Below are 19,942 nucleotides of genomic sequence, written 5' to 3'. Positions count from 1 at the left end.
CAATTCTTATAGTTAGTACTTAGTGCGGTTGCCGAAATGACCTGGGATGCCCACTATGCTTGGGCTGACTCGCCGACTTTGCTAGAAGATCTTGTTCCTGTTCATGCCTACGCAGCAAAGGTTTGCCGCCTGCTTTTCACTCTGAACTGCTCTCTCAGTTTCGCCTCAGCAGGCCTGTCTCGATCCAAATCCTGGTAGGTGAAACGCTGCCTTCTCTGGTTGCTGAAAGCCGATGAGTCTTCCACTGGCTCCTGGTGTGTCTGCAGCGTGCCCTGTCCTTGCAGCATTTCTCTGCTTCCTCTCTGGCGAGCCTCTCAGCTCTGCCATATCGGTTTGTGCTTCCAAGATCCACAAGCCTCGCAGAGAGGTGCAACGACTTCTCCCAAACAGCAGCAGCCTTTAAGAGTTTGTTTTCAATCTTTAAATGTCCCGTTCACGGGTGCATTCCGAAAACAACTAGAGTGCTCATTGAGCTTGAGGCTCCCTCTACTCTGTATTGTCCTTTCCTTCTTCCTCGTCCCAGTATTAGGGTGATTGTGGGAAAAGGAGTCCATTGATGTTGATTGATACAGATTACTTGAAAAATCTCTTTCAACAGTTGTGAATGATGATCCAGTTCTATATGGTGGATAATTATAACTGGAAAAGGTAGTCTTGAAGCTTTTACAATTTAGACCAGGGATGGATAGGGTTTTGAGAAAAGGTTTCTCTATGTTCCAAAAAGGGGGTGTAGATGTATGGCAATAGGCCATTATGGTATTGGGTATCAAGGGGTCCTTCTTTGGGCCAATGGGGGATACCATGTCTCATTCAATGAAGCCATGACATCTCCCCATAGACTGTCTCCTCCATTGTAATCCTCCCTCATATAGCCGCCCCCAGGGTCAGGATCAGATAGCGGCTGCCGTCCCCTGGCCACATGGGAGGCGGTTACCGCCGGGGAATCAGTGATGACTCCTTTGGATTAATCACAATACCTTATGGATGTTTTCCTTCCCAGTGGTTTCACCGGAGATGGGTAGCTAAAGTACATTGGGGCATCTGGTGGCAGGGTAAGAGAAGGTTTTGAGGGAAGGTCAAAGGGATACTGCGACCTCCCAAAGGGGTCGCTACTCTCAATGGGGTTCCCGTTCCCCACGAGATCCTCCCGCTGAGTCCCACCCCCAGGGGGACTATCGGGTAGCGGCCTCACCTCCCTGGCCTCAGGGAAAGGGCCTTCTCCCATCTAAAGCAATAACACCTCAGGATTCGTCACACTACCTACATTGGCCAAACGATCTTTGTAAGGGATGCAGATGTACACATCTTGCATACAGCAGTATTCCCCAAAACGTTTAACATGAAGGTTCACCCAATGGGCAATAGTGGCAAAGAGCAAGACATTGCATTCCTGAACATATCGTCCATAATTTGAACAATTTAATGCGCTTTAAAGGGATCGGGAGGCTCAAAAGCACTATTTTTATCATTATCAGTAGAGACAATTTTCTAGTATGTTATGTAATGCCAAGATAGTCAGCATAATAACAAAGTTGCCCTAAAATTAAAGTGGTTTAAAAGGAAGAACAGGGGAGACTATTTACTGATACGGTATTCATAATGAGCCTATACAGCAAAAGGTGTTTCAAGTCGCCTGTTATAATAAAAGAGCACACGCAAGTGAGAGGTACAAAGAACACTACTTGAAAGTGAAGAGTAACGCGAGGCAGAACATAAAAGGGTATATGAGGCTACAGACAGGAGCATTATAATGGAAAGGGAAGTCAAATGATTCAGTAGAATTTAGGTGAAGGAATAGAGCGGAGGGAAGGCGGTGCAAGAGAGTTGACTGAGGGTTGAGGTAAATTGAGGCAACACAAGAGTACAAAAGGATTGCAAGAAGGTGAAAGATTCATACAAGAAACAGGTAGGAGGAGGAATGGGAGGCAGTATAAGAATGAAAAGTGATGGGCACGTTGCAAAAAAGAAATAGCAAGGTTTGGAAGAAACTGCATAGCAAAAGGAGGAATAAAAGGAGACTGCCGTTTTATTGATGAATACTGGCTATGTATTCACAGACGGCATGGGCTACATATTTAGAAACAAGGACAAGGCTTCCATAGACATGCAAAAAAGGGACATTCAGCTCCAGAACAACATGAATTGACCACTTACAAAGCCGCCTAAGAAGATAAAAGGCAGCACACATCCCCATTTCTGTCCCACACCCCCCGTAAGCCCCCAGCAAAGAAGGGATTGTGAACAATGAAATAGTAGACGCCCTTTAAAACTCCAAACCTCACTTCACCATCCCAAATTGAAGGTCAAATATATACAGAGGAAGAAAAGTGAAAGATGGTAAGGATTAAGAGTCTGAGGTAGGCGTATCTGATAACCGTGAAATGGATGGAACAGAATGCCGGATGAAGAGGGAGAGCAGTGGCTGCCCATGCATGAAAGACAGTTAGATGAGAGACTGGTTTGTTGTAAGAAGCAGACTCCTGAGAATGCTAAAGAGCTTTGTCCGTACAGCCAGCAGTATGCAAATTAGCTCCTGCCAATGTCTCACCAAGAGTGGATGAAAGGATCAGCATTTCATTAGCAAGTCAGCAGAGGATCTGCTTGTGAAGAAAAAAAGGAGCCTGGATACCAACCAACAGTCTCTGGGCCAATAACCCTCACTGTTGCTCTTTATAGTGCCGGCTCTTACTGGTTCTCTGCTACGCCAGTGACCAACTTTGTCTCTGTTGGACCACTTACAAAATCCCTTATTTTGTATCCACAAAATACTCTCTTCTGGTCCAGTTAGCAACTTAGTAGGTATTTAAAAGGCTAGTGACCACCTAGCAGTAACTGTTGCTTCTCGTCAGTAGGCAGTCTTCTCATGGATTCTGGCATGGCTGTGATGATCTAGGTATTAATTTCTCCTTCTGTCACTTGGTGCTTTACAGGAAAGTTTGGAATGGTTTAGCGGGCAAAAAGATGCTCAGGAGCTTTGGCTTACAAATTTACATGGAATTACTATAATGAAGACAGTCACTTCAACCTTCAATTGAAAGCTAATAGTGGAAACAACTAAGGAGAAAAACCTTTTGAACACAAGGCTGAGAAACAAACAACATCAGAGAGTAAGGTGGCAGCGTTTTAAACTTGCTATAAACAGCATATGAGAAAAGCTGGATGCTTCAATTGCCAGTACTGACCTGTTTGATGAAGGAGATTGACACCATGTCCCAGGAGACAATGCCGTGGTCCATCAGCTCCAGGAAGGCAGTCAGGGTGAAGGCAAGCATTTCACTGTAGCTGAGAGGAACATTTCAAAGTCATCATCGATGGGTGGAAGACACACTCACATGAGAGAGACAGAAACTCACACACTGTGTGTTCAGAAGACATGCAAGGTTGGAGGTTGATTAAGCTTGAGACAAAACATGAAGGAGAAAGTGTGTCAAATGGACTCAAGACAAGCGGTCAGGCAAAAAGAGCTAACTGGCCTAAAACATTTATTTTTCTACGTGCAAAAGGAATAGACAGCGCTCCATGTAGCTGGGATCCTAAAAAAACACCCTGTCTCAGGGATTACAGTCATCTTCCCTCTTGTGATACTGGCCAATACTTGTGATCCCTATGTTCAATGGACCAGATCCTTATAACCCTTCCTGTTTGAGGGCACAGGTTTGCCACCATTGCTCTTGCGATCAGTGACAACGCAGACCCTTTTCTAGTGCTCAGGGACATTGCCAAACAGAAATGCTCTCTCCTGAGTAGGAGGAGGGACCAGCCTACATCCCCGTCTGAGACCGAGCTGTGCCAGTCTATTGCACTCCACAAAAAATCCAACCCTTCTTTCCTCTGCTAATTGGCAAGCCAACTCCCATTCAACTTTACAAAGGGTGTTTTCTTTCCCTGCATGTGTATTAGAAGACAGACCTCCCTTCCGCTTCAGCAGTCATAGGTTCATATCGGTTTCAATCACCTATCCCCAGAATCATGCCCGAGTCCCTGAATACAGATGTGGGGTGAGCTAGCCTAGCCTGCATTATTGCTTTCACGTCCAGACTCTCAGAAGTTCACATCTGTTGCCCAGTGAACCATGTATCAACATCTGTATTATTTCAGGCTCCAGTCTCTCGAGCATCTCTCAAAACACAGAATTCTAATGCAAAGATGCCTTGGTCAGTACTAATTAACTCAGATCTCCCTTACCCTAATTAAGGAAAGTATGGACTTGTCATAACCCAGGGTCCAGTGTGACCTTCCTACCTACCAGCCAACAATCAGACCTAACAACTAGCCTCTCCGTTTAAGCTCTTACTGTATGGGGTGATGGAATCAAATATAGAGAAGTAACCATAGGCCACTTGCAGAATCATAATTGGAATACAGGAACATTCATGTCATGCGCAGAGTAATGTCACACAAACTGGAAGCACTGGCACATTTTTCCAGTACATACTGAGACAGAAGCTTGGTGCCACCTTCCATGAGCCGGGTGAGGACGTTGGTTCCCTCCATGTTGATGAACTCGCTTGCAAAGGTTGGGTCAGCAGAGAGTTTGGCTAGTTCCTTCATGGCATCCAGTCGAGAATCCATACTGGAAGATTGAATCCTCTCCAGAAGTTGTCGGGCTGCCCTAGACTGGAAGAATAATGCACAAGAGGGATTAAATCAATGTGCCACAAAATTAATATGATGCCAGAGTCCTAAGACTTTAGGTTACAACTATCTGAATCCTATGCCAACAGGAGGGTAGGACTATTTGGAGTGTACAATTCCAATCCAAACAGTATATAAACAAATTCAACTTTCTCACACCACGTCTGTGTTCCAGTGGACCATTCCAATAGTCTATTATAGGCGTAGGACCGTGGACAATCTCACTGGAAGCCAAAATGGTAAATCGTCTATTCCAAGCACTTGTACCCACAATCTTAAGTAAATAAGTCATCTCCATCCCTAATCAGGGGAATACTTGGACCCAGGCTTTGGATCCAATCCCAACACAGTGGCTGGGTTTAAGGATGGGGGAAGAAAATAAATTGTGCCAGTGTCAGGTTTTTCAGAGACATAAAAGAATATTACTAACTAACTAAATACGTTTTTATATACCGCAACACTCACCCAAAATGTCTCAGGGCACTCACAGAAACAAACAGAAAAACATATAGTCTCAGGAGTGGGAAGAGAAGTCGTCACTTGACATAGCGACTGGAAGAGTCCTTAAGAGTAGCCGGGTTATCCTATACTAATAAGTAAGTTTAGGCATCAAAGAGAAACTTCTTAAGACGTTTTCTAAACTGCTGTAATGTAGTACATTGTTTAAGGTAGAGTAGAATCGAACTTTAACTTCTCGGAGCCCAGGCAGCGAAACTTGCTCCACCTAGTTTCCTCAAAACGATGCATGGTTGGGCCAGTAACATCAGACTATTAGAGCGCAATGCACGCTTTGGTGTAGCCATATGGATCCTAGACTTCAGATATTCTGGGGCCTTACCTGAGAGGCATTTAAAGACTATTACTAGCCCTTTGAATTTCAGCCGATGCTCAATGGAGAGCCAATGTAGTTTTTTTTCGATGTTCTGTAATACGAGTTTGGCGGATCAAACCACAAACAGCCCATACAGCCCCATTCTGAATGGTTTGGAGACACCTGATGTTCCTTTTATAGGTTCCTATCACAAGACTATTGCAGTAGTCCAATATGGTGTTGGCTATAGCTGCTGCAATAGATGCTCTATTGGCTTCTGACAGATACGGACGTATTTGCCATAAGAGGTAAGTAAAGAAGCTGCATGACGACTTAAGGTAGGAGGTTTCTGAAATGTCAGATGGGCATCAAAGAACACTCCCAGAGTCTTCACATATTCAGATACTAGGATATTGTTGCCACCTATTTCAAAGGCCTTATAACATGCGTCCATGTTTTTTTATCCTACGAGGTGTACTAATGACCAGCAGCTCTGTTTTTTTGTCATTGAGGGCAAGAGAGTTTAGAGCCATCCACTTCAGGATTGCATCATATATTTCATTTATAGTAGCCAGATCATCTTTGTAGACCCCAGATAGTTTAATAACTATCTGGGTGTCATCGGCATAGTTAGCAAATTGTATGCCCATAGATTTAAGTAGGTCGCATAAACAATCAATATATATGTTAAAGAGTAATGGGGATAGGCATGATCCCTAAGGGACACCACATGTTACAGGAATTTTCAGGGACTTTGAAGGTCCTTTAGCAACACAGTAACTCCTAAGGCCAAGAAATTATTTAAGCCAGAGGACTGCTTCTGGAGAGCAGAGGCCTATTTTCTGAAATCTTTCCGCCAGAAGTTCATGATTGACCAAGTCAAATGCAGAGGAAAGGTCAAACAAAAGCAGGAGAGCAGTTTCCTTCCTCGATAATGTCTGTTATGGCTGCCTTCAGATCTAAGAGTGCCGTCTCTGTGCCATGGTTCGCTCTAAAACCAGACTGTTCCTTAGCCAAGATGTTGTTGGTTTCAACAACATTTTGTAGCTGTGTATAGGCTATTTTGTCCAGAATTTTAAGTATAAAAGGAACGTTGGTAATAGGACGATAGTTTTCAGGCATCAGGGGGTCAACATTATCCTCCTTTATGCCGATAGGAACAATTACCTCATCAAAGGAGTGATTAACAAGTTTTGTTACCCATGGTGTAAGAGCGTTTGCAAATTCCTTAAAACGTGTAGTGGGGAACACATTTATTAGGGAGCAAATAGCTGTTCAAATGGTATAGTGGGACACATTTGGAATATTTGTTGTAAAGTGGTATATTTCCTTAAATATATCTGTTCCAGGGAGTGGTTGTTAGCCAAGGCAGAGGTAGTGATCGGATTGTCTAGTGAGATGAGGTAGACCGCTTGGATCCTATGTGAGGATTGTAAATTGCCTTTTATCATAAGATCTCCAAGAGAAAGGCATGTATCTCATGAAGCTAAAGGCCTCTTAAGTTTGTCTAGAAATAATTCTGGAGTTACAGATAAACCTTTGTGGGACATGTTGCTGTCAACCTGGTGGGACATTTTTGTGTGTGTTGATTGACTGAGATAATTCCTTTCAAAAGACTGAGTTAAGAATCTGAAAAAAGACGACAAAGGTTAAGCGCCAGTTCCAAAAGATGCTTGGATGGTCATGAGACTGAGCGATCGGGTTGTACGTAGTTACTCTGTGTAGCCCGAATTTAAAACAGACTACTGACTTTGCAGGTTTTTCCTGTTTACACACGCCACCCAGTTTGCAAGCTGTGATGAATCCCTAGATGTCGACACTTCTCCCGTAGGAGGAGCCCCTTCCCATGAAGCTAGGAGGTGAGGCTGCTACCAGATAGTCCGAGGGTAGATCTCGCATAGATGGAAGCCCCCCTATGGGATTAGTGACGATCGGGGGAGAACATGGTATCCTCATAGGCCACCTAACCCTAACACCTTCCTATCCCCCCACCAACACTTGCCCTAGTGTTCCTATATGTTTTTGCCATATTAATAGGAACCAAACGCTGCAGCGCCGCTGCAGCACACCGGAAAGAAGCAGGTGCCACAAGAGGTCCAAAAAGACAGAGGAGAACCCGTGACCAACCGAAGAAAACCAGCAACCCTCTTTCAGGTACCTGGGTTGCCAGGAAGGTTGGCGAGTCTTCAGACAGGCTGACAAGTGTCCGAACATGTCAGGGACCTGCACTCTTTTGAAGAGTAGCCCAAGTTAACTTCATAGTCATAGTACTTGGCAGGATAGTGAACCGGGGCTACTGCAAAAAGACAAGAGAAATACACGGGCCTGGGACCCGCACCCTTAGGATTGGGAGCTCATGCAAACTGTGAACTTTTGAAGTGCAAATCAAATCAAGGGAAGGGAAGCATACCCCCTGACAACATGGAACTGTGAAAGCCAAAAGGGGTAAAGAAGCCAGAAGGAAGGGAGACATTCCTGATGACAGTGTGAACTGCATACTAAAGTCTGAGAAGGGGGTAGGTTTGGTCATTCCAGCCATCCTTTGTGAACAACGAAGACAAGAGAAATCAGGAGAAGGAAGCAATACCTCCTGGTGTTTTACCCTGTGGAACCAAGAAAGATCAGGGGAAGGAAACCCTACCCGCTGGTGGTATATATTGTTAAGTCAAACAGGAGGAGGCCAGGGGAAGGGAGTCATTCCCTTGGCACTGTGAGAACATTGAGAACCAAAAACCTGAAGAAGGGAGGCATTCTCCAGTAACCCAATAGTGAAGCCAACTATGGCCAATAAGGAATGCTGGTTGAGTTTGAACAGAGACCTTTACAACATCAAAAGCTAAAACTGTTTCTGCTTGGAAAGGAACTGAGACAAGGGAGTCAGTCTCTCAGGAAATGTTTCCATCTACAATTGCAACTGTGGTTCATTGTCCAGAAGAAGGGAGTACTTCGTCTGGACCAGGAAGATCCACTACCTTTTTTTAAAATGAGTTACAAGTGTGGGGGACAGAAGTAGGCATTTTGACACAATGGTGGACTATTTATTTGGACAATCTGACCAATTCTTTAGTAGAGGCAGGGAAACCCCTCAAAATTAGGGAGAGATTGGTTTCCTCTTTAGGTTTGCCTAAATTAAAGTTTATAACGACAGACATACCACCTGTATGTGTCAGTCCCCCTCTTCTGCACCCTTAAAAAGTCTAGAGGGAGTAATCGCAGTGTCGTTCTCCTTAAGTGGGCTTTGTGAGCATGGAGAGCCTGGAGAGGCACAGCGCAGAGGCATACCATGGAGTCGTCCTCGGGAATTGAGCGCTGTGTTTCAGGAGTCTGCATGGGCATCAGTGTATCCACGCGACAAAGAGCAAGCCCCGGAGGAGCCATGCACCTCCATTATCAGAGGAAAGTTGATGCAGGGTGCAACATCACTACATGTCAGTTTAAAGACATGAGCTCCCGTCTCAAGAATAAAAAGTGCATGCAGTGTCAAAGACCTGGCTAGGTAAGAGAGTTGGGGGTGGGAGGCTGGGAATTACATCACTAGTGCACTATCTCAAAACAAAATCAGAAATAAGCATATATCTTCAATACCAAAGTAAAATTAATAAATATAGACCGCAATGGTTGGAGACGTAATAACAATGGGCCTCATTACGAGTCAGTCGGTCCGGAAATAACGGTGGCGGACCGGCTGATCTCAAGTTCTGCAGCCGGGAGGTGTCATTCCCGCCAGGTCTGACTTAGCGGGTTTAACACCACCCGCCTGTAGGTGGACTTGGAAACACCGGCACCATCACAAGATGATGCTGGTGTTTCCACTTCCCCATTTCATGGAGTCCTATTGGACTCCATGGGAATGGGGATTTACTGAATTCCGCCTCCGGAATTACCGGGTCACCGGGGTTGTAATGCCCCGGTGATTCTGGGAATCATGGAGGTGGAATGGTAATACAAGTTCGGCGGTAACCTGCCGGAATTTCCGGCACGGTTACTGCCGGACTCGCAATGAGGCCCAATGAGTATAATTTATTATACAATAATTAGGTACAAGAGGTCTTAGTGGAATTGCTCCTTTGGTACAGAAAAAGACAAACGGATTTGCAAGCCTGCTGAAGGTGGATGAACTGATTTGAACTCTTTGTTGGTGGAACATTTAGAGATAGAGAAAGAGAGCGAGAGAGAACTCATTTACTGAAAAAAAACCTTAGTTAAGGTGCAGTTAACAGTGCAGTTAACGGTCGCAGCACTATAATATATATGGGATACATTACTCACCGTAATCTTATTTCTGATGCTTGTATCTGGTTAGATTCCCAGGCTCTGCATAATCCGACAGCTAGTGGTAGTCGCAGAGTATTGAACTATTTGTTTTTGAAACTCAAAAAAGGACGTTGACTGGGTGTGTTAGTAATACTATACCTATTGTGACGTCTACTCTAACCATGGTCCTTCATGCGTGGAGGTCCCTCAGATTGTTTCTGACATGAGGTTGCATGAAAAATAGCGCGAGTACAGATGTGATAAACCAGAAGCAGTGATAGATGTGCCTTTGACTGCAGAGGGAAAGAAGGGTGGGCACATGTGAATTTAAGCAGATGCAAGCATCAGAAGACATGCATTACTCACCGTAATAGCATTTCTGATGATTTTATCTGCTTAGATTCACATGCTGTGCATATAGTCCGACATCTAGTGATAATCACGGAGTATTGCATCTTGTCTTGGATCGAAAGGGGACGTCGACATGGGCATGCTTGTAACACTATCCCTAACGTGATATATAGTGTACCCAAAATCCCTCAAGCATCGAGGTCCCTCCGATTGTATTTTTTCTGCCGTGAGGGAGCCTTATGACTATTGTGAGTGAGTACAGAAAAGAGAGAACTAGTAGTAATATGTCTTTGTTCCTTCCATTCGAGCAGGGAGGAAGGGTGGCCGCATGTGAATCTAAGCAGATACAATCATCAGAAGAACAAGTTACTCTCTTACCTGGTAACGTTCTTTCGGTGGGATGGTCCGACGATGTATTCCATATCTAGGACAGTAATCACCACAGCTGCGCTGCTTCGGAAAATCTTTCGGCGTCTACGTCCTGTGTCAATGACGTCGATACGCCGCCCCTCAAGGACCTCCTCCGACGGCCGACGTCACTGGATGTTATAAGTAGGACGCACAACGCCCGTAGTCTCAGTTGTAGTTTTTTCCCAGAACGTGTGGCACCAGTCTTCTGCCAGTTTGACCACACAAAGCCTTGCGGAAACGTAAGCTGCAATCGCATAAGAAATTCTGTAGCGGGGAAGGTAGGGAGGGAGAGATATGGAATACGTCGGCGGACCATCCCATCGAAAGAACGTTACCAGGTAAGAGAGTAACATGTTCTTCAAGGCGATTGGGTCCTCTGACGTATTCCATATCTATAACAGACTCCCAAAGCAGTACCAATGCAAGGAGGTGGGAAAAGAATTTAGAAAACAGAAATTTAGAATGCCCAATCAAATTGCGGAGTAAAGGACCGCCTTGCCAAAGGCCAGATCCTGCCCCCGGATGGAATCAAGGGAGTAGTGACGTACAAAAGTATGTACCGAAGCCCAGGTGGCTGCATCACAGATGTTACGAATAGGAACACCCCTCTGTAGGGCAGAAGAGGCAGCCATACCCTTGCTAGAATGGGCCCGTAAGCCGACCGGTGGGTCCTTACCCGCCAAGCGGTAACACTCAGAGATAGCCAAAATAATCCAGCGAGACAAAGTCTGTTTCATCACAGCTTGTCCCAAACGCTTTCCAGCGTAACCAATGAAGAGTTGATCGTCCACTCTGACCCGGGAAATGCGTGAAATATAAAAGCTTAATGCTCTCCTAGGATCAAGCCTATGGAGCCTCTCCTCTTCCTTACCAGGATGTGGAGGAGGATAAAACGCCAGAAGAACAACCTTCTGGCCTAAATGAAATTCCGACACCGCCTTCGGAAGAAAGGAAGGACGAACTCTAAGGACAACCCTGTCCTTATGAAACACAGTGAAGGGTGGCTTAACTGAAAGTGCCTGTAACTCACTCACTCTGCGAGCGGATGTGACCGCAACCAAAAATACAGTTTTAAGAGTTAACAGTCTCAAAGGGCATGAATGCAAAGGCTCAAACGGAGCACCCATCATAAAGTTGAGAACAAGGTTAAAATCCCAACCGGGCACCTGGAAAGGTGACGGAGGGAACACATTAGTGAGCCCTTTCAGAAACTGAGAAATTAAAGGAATTTTAAAATGGGAACCCTCTTCAGGCGAGCGCTTAAATATGGACAGCACCGCCAGGTAACCCTTAACAGTACCCACTTGCAGGCCCCTGTGGGCCAAAGAAAGCAAAAAAGACAGAACTACAGGAATGTCAGATGAAAAAGGATCCACATTCTTAACCCTGCACCAGTCGCAGAACTTACGCCAACGTAACAGGGACTTTGTTGCTGGCCGTTTGGCTGAGAGCAACACCTCCATCACGTCTTCAGGGAGGTCCCAATCCTTATACCTCAACCTTTCAGAAACCAAGTGTCATGATGCCTGCCCCCGTGAAACCAGACCTGGCCCAGCAACCCCAGAAGCAGGCATCATGCCATTTGGAGCAAGCCCAAAAAACCCAGCTAGGGGCTGTTTGGGTGCAGTCCTGGCGCCTATGGCGCCAGGCTCACAAGAATAGAGTCAGTCCTGGCGCCATGGACGCCAGGCTCATAGTAGAAAACCTACCTGATGCAGACCATGCTGCAAACTTACCTGATGCAGACCATGCTGCAAGAAGCCACAAGCCAAATGAGGCTTAGGAGGGACTATTTTACCTAAGGGACTACTTTTTACTCGGGTGGGGCTGTGGAAGAATACTTACCTGGGACTACTTCCAAGGCTATTTAAAACACGCCCGGACAGCAGCACACGCTTCGCGATATTCTGCATCCAGCAGCGTAACGCTCACCGTGCCTGCAGCAGCTTCCAGTCTTCAGCCACGCCCACCTCGAGTCCAGAGCTCCTAGGAACAAGAAGAAAGAAGGAGGAAAGGTCAGAACAGGAGTTTTACCTTTAATCCTTACCTGAATCCTGATCCATCACGCCACGGAGCTGGAGAAGAAGTCTTTAAAAACGCCTTACTTCGCATCCTGCAGCGCCGCGCTGTTTTCACCTGCCTTGCAGCACTTCAGCATTCCATCACACTCTTCTCCATCTCGCGGCCGCTCTCCGACACCTAAGGAGACAAAAACAGCAAGGTGAGCCAAGGGGATACTCTAAGACTGTACAAGCTACGCCCCAAGACACTTACCTGATTTACCACAGGGGGTACTTACCTCATTTCGGGTCGGCGCAGCCTCCTCTATATCTCTGCCGTGCCCCGGCCCCTATGGGGAAACAACAGAACAGCAAGGCGCAATAAGGGGAAACCGATTTTTTCCCAATAGACTTACCTGGTTTTACCGCTGGAGGCATCAATCCCCAAGACCTCATACCACATCAGCGCCTGAATGGGGGAAAAGCCACATGTTATACATTTACACCATTTTATCAAACTGAGCCGGATAATATAAACCCTTACCTGTATCTTACCGGTTGCCACGTGGAACTCTTCATAAGGGCAATACAGCAACCTAAAAGGAATTGGACAGAGTGAAGGTCACACGTGTTTTGAACTCTTACGAACTACAGACTTACGGCGTCTCGCCGGCATTCTTTGAGTCAATACCGTTCTGGAACTCCCCAACTCCTCCACGCCAGTGAAGAAACTGGTCATCTACGCGTCCCTGCGCTCAAAGCAGGATGGAGAGCTCATCTTTCCAAACCATCAGGTGAGAGCATAGAGGGAATCCAAAAGTGACCTGTGGGAAGAACTACGGGAGAGGGGAAGGTGGGGTTAGCGCTCGAACTCCACAGGTGGTTAATTCCCTTTCTCCATTACGGAAGGATATTCCTACGAGTCAAACAAACGAAGCTGGGTGGGCCAGTCCAGTCCATCATCTCGGCACTACACGTCTCACTGGTGGAAACAACAGCTGGCCAGTTCAGATCGACGCCCCTGTGGGAGCCAGGTGAGCGTAACACCAAGCATGAAGGTTGAGGGATCTGACCTCTGGATGGAGAACCTGACCCCCCTCCCGTGAGAGCGGATCGTCTCGGTAGGGAAGACGACGTGGAGGGCAGATGGATAAGTCAAGAAGGTTCGGGTACTACGTCGTTCGAGCCCACGCCGGAGCAATGAGGATCATCCGGGAACCGAACCTCCGTAGCACTTGCGGAATGACGGGGACTGGAGGAAACGCGTACAGCAGTGGGAATGACCACTCCACCACAAACGTGTCTCCTAAGGCTCCTTTTGGAGGAAATTGCCGCGAGCAGAACCTCTCGCACTTCAGGTTGACACTGGAGGCAAAGAGATCCACTTGAGGGGTCCCCCAAAGGGCGAAGAGCTCCAGGAGAATCTCCTGAGCAAACTCCCACTCGTGAGAGATCGTGCTCTGCCTGCTGAGAGCGTCCGCCGTCTCGTTTTCGTCTCCAGCCAGATGAACTGCCGAGATCGAAACTTCCTGCTGGATTGCCCAGAACCAGAGCTGGATCGCCTCCCTGCACAGAGGAAGTGACCCTGCCCCCCCCTTTTTGTTGAGGTAGTGCATGGCCACCGTGTTGTCCGTCAGGATCAGGACATTCTTCCCTCGCACAGTCGGCAGAAAAGCCTTCAGGGCTTGCCCGACGGCCCTCAGCTCCAACAGATTGATATGGAGTCTGGACTCTGACGGAGACCAACAACCGCTGACTGTCAACTCGTTGGCATGAGCTCCCCATCCCGTGAGGGATGCGTCCGTCACGATCGTCACCTCTGGCCAGGGTAGCCAAAATGGAGCCCCCTTCATCAGATCGTCTACGACGACCCACCACAGAAGATCCTGGGCGACCGAGGACGGCACCTGAACACGGTCCGACATCCTGCCGGAGGACAGACCACTGGAGCTTGAGTGCCCATTGCAAAGATCTCATCCGCAACCTGGCCTCCGGCACGAGAAGAATGCAGGATGCCATGAGGCCAAGCAATCTCAAGAACTCGAACGCTGGGAGACTCTGGGCAAGCTGAAACTTGTGCACCATCTGCTGAATGTGATGAGCTCTCACCTGGGGATGAAAACACTGTCCCAGGGACGTGTCGAGCACTGCTCCGATGTACTGGAGCCTCTGAGTTGGTGTCAAATGGGACTTCTTTAAGCTGAGGGAGAAGCCCAGCTTGTGGAGGGAGTGGCAGGTGACTGACAGATGATCCAGGACTTGCTCGGGAGAGCACGCCCTGATCAAGCAATCGTCCAGGTAGGGGTAGACGTGAATCCCCCCTTTCCTGAGGTGCGCTGCCACCACTACCATGAGCTTGGTGAAAACCCTTGGGCGGAGGTCAATCCGAACGGCAGGACCCGAAACTGAAAGCGCGAGTCTTCAACCGGGAACCTCAGGTACTTCTTGTGCTTTGGCTGTATCGGCACATGAAAATAAGCGTCCTTGAGGTCGAGAGACACCAACCAGTCCTGAAGTTGAAGGGCCTGGAGGACTTGAGAGAGAGTAACCATTTTGAACTTGTCCTTCCTGAGGAGTTTTTTCAAACCGCGCAAGTCCATGATGGGTCTCAATCCCCCGTCTTTCTTGGAAATAAAAAAATGAGGGGAATACCACCCCTTGTTCCTCTCCGCTACAGGCACCAGTTCTATGGCTCCTTTCTCCAGCAGGGATTGAATTTCCTGCGCAAGGAGCGGATCCGGACTCTTCAAAGAGAGATTCCCCGGTGGATTGTCTTGAGGCCTCTGCCGGAAAGGAAGACAGTAGGCCGTGGGTTATGATCTCCAGAACCCACACATCTGAAGTAATGGCGCGCCACTCTGCAAGATGCTGCGCCAGCCTTCCCCCAACCGGCGAACCATGGGACATGGCCTCCCTCATGACTGAGCTGAAGCGGCTGCGGTGTTGCCTGAGGGCAAAGAAGCAACAGCCTGAGCGGCCTTGGCACCTCAAGTACCTTGTTTTCCACCTCTGGCACTCCTACGGTGGCCCCTTTGACTGGCAGCTCCTCTCGCTTTACCAAAGGATGAGTAATAACGAAAGGAACCTCCCCTCCATTGCTGTCCCCTAGAACGAAGGCGTAGGTTGTCGAACTGCAGCGCCGAACGACTTTGCTGCAGCTTTTGAGGTCTGCAACCTCTCAAGGCTCTCGTCAGCCTTGCTGCCAAAAAGATGTTCCCCGTCAAAGGGCATGTTGAGGAGCTGGCCCTGCACATCAGGAGCAAACCCCGACTTCCGCAACCACACAAACCTGCGCATCACGGTGCTCGCTGCCATGGACCGGCTCATGCAATCTGCTATGTCCAAACCCGACTGAACAGCTTCACACATGGCATCCTTGCCATCCTGAACCATGGCAAGGAAACCATCCCGTTCGGCCCCTTCAGGTATATGTTCAGCCGCTAAGGAAACAGTTCCACAGAGTGTGCGTGAAACGTGACAAGGTACATAGGGAGTTGGCTGCCTGAAGCGCCATACCCCCTGAAGAAAACACTTTCTTCGCCCAGCCGTCAAAACGCTTTTCGTCCCTATCAGGAGGGATGGTAGGATATGACGCCTGCTTTGCGGGGGCCATAGCCGCCAAACTCTCCGGAGTGGGGTGCTTGGACAAGTAGCAGGGGTCGCTACTGGCTGGGCGGTATTTTCGCGGCAAAGACTTGCCCAATTCCAGGAGACTCTCCGGAGCAGTCCAAGCCGCCGCCACTCTCCTCTGTAGAGCCATATGAAACGGCAATACCGGGTCAGTTGGTGGACCAAGGTCGAGGATATCCATAAGGTCATCCTGAAGAAACTCCCCCAGGGGAGCAGACCATCCCAAGTACTCGGTGACCATCGACCTAAGGCGCCGGTACGAGGAGTCGGCATGAGTGCCAGGCTCAGGCCTACAAAACTCCACCTCCGGAGAGGTGTCCCGCCCACTAGCATCGTGCAGGGACTGCCTGAGGTCCTAAAATTGGCTATGGCCCGAGAGAATCTCGTCTGGCACCGTATTAGGAACCATGCCATCATCAGAGCCCTCATCCACCTCTGAAATAAACACAAGATGGCGGTAAGAAGGTACAGAATGTGAACCAAAGCCATGCTTGACCTTGGGCCAGAGCCTTTCTAGGGGTTTCCACCGAGCCTCGGGGTACCCCCGTCGACACAGCCTCGAAAGGCGTCGAGGGCATCAAGTGAATCGGCGTTGACGCCGAACGCGGCGCCGACAGCATCGATGGCATCGACACAGGCCTCGAGGCCGGAGCCCCGAGCGTGTCCTTCGACAGCCTGGGCGCCGATGGCGCCGACGACTTCTTCGGAGGCGGGGCTTCAAAAGAGTCCGTCGACAATCTTGGCGCCACCGGCGTCGACGTCTTCCTCAAAGGCATCACAGGTTCACACGGTCTCGAGCGCGTCGTGGAGCGGGACCAGGACCGGGCATGACGAGAATGATTCCCCTTGTCCCAGTGGGACCTCTCCCGCGAATCGTGCCGACCACCCGAGCCCAAAGGCGTGCGAGTGGCGTTTCTTGACCGATCCCACTCGGAGGCGCGGATGGACCGGTGCCCTGCGATTCGAGAATCCCTAACATTTTCTTCCCGAAGGAAGCACATTTCTCCGGCGTCGCCTGCTTGGTAGGGTAAGTGACCCGCCGACGGGCGGAGTCCTCGGAAAAGGACGGGGAAGGCAACCGACGACGGCACTTCCGGGAGTGCCTCGGATCGTCCGTTGAAAGCCCCACAGACCTCGACTTCCGTGGCTTAGACACCTTACCTACCAATAACTTCTTGCGCTCCCGCAAGGCTTTAGACGTGAGCGACTGGCAGTCGACACAGTCATCCCTGTCATGGGCCTCCCCGAGGCACCAGAGGCAGGCGTCGTGCGAGTCCGTAACCGACATCTTGGACCCACAGTCCCCGCACTTCTTAAATCCCGGACGCGGGGTGGAAGACAAGGTAGACATCCTTCACGAAGAAAAAACTTCACAAAACTAACAGGTTCGAAGAACCGAGAAACAACAGAAACTCCAAAGAGCCGAGGCGCGCCGAGATTCCCGAAGCGAACACGTTCGCGGAATAAACGGAACTGAGGCTGGACACACCTTAAAGAGAGAGGAAGCTCCAGCGGTGGCAGTTGGTTGTAGTTCGTTGTTTCAACCAGGGGAAGAGAGGATCTCGTCGAGGAGGAAACGTGGAGTCATTGCACTGCAAAGGGATGAAACCAGCCGCTGAGTTAGTCGATAAAAGGTGCGTTCCGTTTATTCGCAGTCAAAGTGGTGAAGCTTGGCTATCCGGCCGCCGGGGTGCTTGGCACGGGCGATTCGACCAAGAGACGTCTTTGGAAGGCGAAAAAGCACAAACTGGTTGGTCCCACCAGCTCAGAGGAAGAAGACTCGTCCAGCAGAAGATCTTCTCTTGTTGTCGGGAAAGTGGTGAGGTAGTTGCAGCAGGGCTTCACCGGTGGTGTAGTCGTTGCAGATTGCTCAGCGTCTTCCCTCTTCGGATTCTTAGGTCCTGTGGCGACTTCTGAAGTTCCAGTCCCAAAGGCCCTGCATTTATGCAGAAAAACTCCCATTCAACAGCCTAGCTGTCACTCAAACATGCTAAGTGGTGAGCCGGGCGGCTCACCACTGGCCCAATCAGAGCAGAGTGTGACTTGAGTTGCTAAGGCAACGCAGTCCAGGGTGCCAATTCCCCTCCCCACCCATCCTGTGGAACCTAGACAGAGTGGCACCATTTGGGGGGCTTCTGTGGAGAAGCCCGCCAAAAGGTGGAACAAAGGGCTCGACCTTGGTCAGAGTTACAGAGACGGACACAAACGCCATTTTAGAAAAGAGTTCTGGCAAAAAGACCCAACCGTTGATTTAATATTAAATAAATAAACCGGCGGCATCTTTAACATTGCACCAAAATGTGGTGCGTTTAAAATCAATGGGAAAACACCATAGAGAATATTCCGGTGGAATATTTTGCGTGGTAACCACTGCCACCAGCCAGAAACTCGACAAGGGGGGACTGGATAGTGCCCCCTTGTAAACAGACCCCGGGGGCAATATAATTAACCCCTTCCAGTACTTCCACAATATGATGGTTTGTACTGGTTCTGTTCACAATTTAGGACTAGTAAAGTCAATGGTGACTTTATATGCCTTGGGAGACAGTAGTCAATCCCAGGGTATGGAGTCTATGTTTGGGGGTCACTATGACACCCCTGTGTTACTGCACTGAGGGTGCTGTGTAACACAAACAAAAAAAATAAATGATACCCTATGGAGCAGAGAGTAAACCCCATAGCCCATAAGCACACAAAGAGTCAAAGACATACCTCAAATCATGCCTAAGAGTGGGAGGAAGAGAGTCTCACTCTTAGCAGGAGAAAAAACAAACCCCAAAAATCCAGCAAAGCTGCTGGGGGACTCACTAGGTTTGGGAAATGTGCCTTATAAGAGAATTCTCCCTAACAAAGGGCAAACAAACCATTAACAGAATACAAGTGCTACAAAATAATGCTCTCAGGGCTGCCCTAAGCATCATTAGAAGAGTACACATCTCCGAAATAAGAAGGAAACATAAATGGCTCTCCACCCAAGAAAAAAATCAATCTCAAATTGGCTTCCCTCATCCACAAATGCTTAAATAACAAAGCCCCTTGTTACCTAACAGAACGATTTATCAGAAAAAACTCCAACAGACCGCCAAGAATAGCCAACCCCAACTGTCTTCAAGTGCCAAGATTCAAACTGTCCACCATTTGAGGGTCCAGTTTCCCAGTTAGGGCAGCACAATTGTGGAACTCCCTGCCACACACACTCAGATCTGACCAAACATTTATCAAATTCAGAAAGAATACAATTAAATGGCTCATAGAGAAAGATATGTAATCCACTCTCCCCTACCGCACTAGCTTAGCCCTGCCTAAATGCAATGTATTTTTGATATAGTTTTGATAAATATGTAAATATCTGTAAATTATGACATGTTGTCTACATTCATATGCTGCTTTACCTGTTCTATGCTGCTTACCTTCAACCTGTAACGCAGAGGTAACCTGTCTTTACCTTTGCTCCTAACTTCTGTAACCAAGCTGTAAGTTCTCTTTTTACTTGCACCCTGATATCTCTGGGTCTGGCGCTCACAACAAATAAACAAACAAACTCTTCTTATTGAAGTGACTGCCACCAGGAAGGTGGTCTTGTATAGGAGTGCTTTAAGGCTAGCCTTATGCATCGGTTCAAAGGAGATCCCATGAGTCTAGTTAGTACTACATTTAGGTCCCATCCGGGAGCTCGGTTTGAAATGGGGGGGATGAAGTCTCTTAACCCCTTTCATGAAAGCTTTGATTACTGGGATCTTCCACCACAACACTTCCTGCTAGGACGTGGTATAGGCTGAAAGTGCAGCTAAGTGGACTTTCAGAGAATTACAAACAAGACCTGAGTCAAGAAGGTGAGTCAGGTATAGCA

At 48.2% G+C, this 19,942-nt stretch overlaps 1 protein-coding gene across 5 annotated transcripts in view; it reads right to left on the bottom strand.

Moving 5' to 3' along the window:
• Positions 1-19,942, bottom strand: part of ELMO2 (engulfment and cell motility 2) — a 1,054,165-nt gene that overhangs the window by 560,989 nt on the left and 473,234 nt on the right. For all 5 annotated transcript variants that reach the window (XM_069651200.1, XM_069651203.1, XM_069651199.1 and 2 more), the window contains exons 6-7: positions 4,436-4,617; positions 3,183-3,282 (exon numbers count right to left, since the gene is read on the bottom strand). In XM_069651200.1, the coding sequence (XP_069507301.1) occupies positions 3,183-3,282; positions 4,436-4,617 (282 nt within the window). The remainder of the gene's footprint in view (positions 1-3,182; positions 3,283-4,435; positions 4,618-19,942) is intronic.

This window comes from Ambystoma mexicanum, chromosome 3p, assembly GCF_040938575.1.
Source record: "Ambystoma mexicanum isolate Mex_15411 chromosome 3p, UKY_AmexF1_1, whole genome shotgun sequence".
NCBI classification, from domain to species: Eukaryota; Metazoa; Chordata; class Amphibia; order Caudata; family Ambystomatidae; genus Ambystoma; species Ambystoma mexicanum.
The sequence above is the reverse complement of the archived record's forward strand: the minus strand, read 5'-3'. Positions and strand labels throughout refer to the sequence as shown.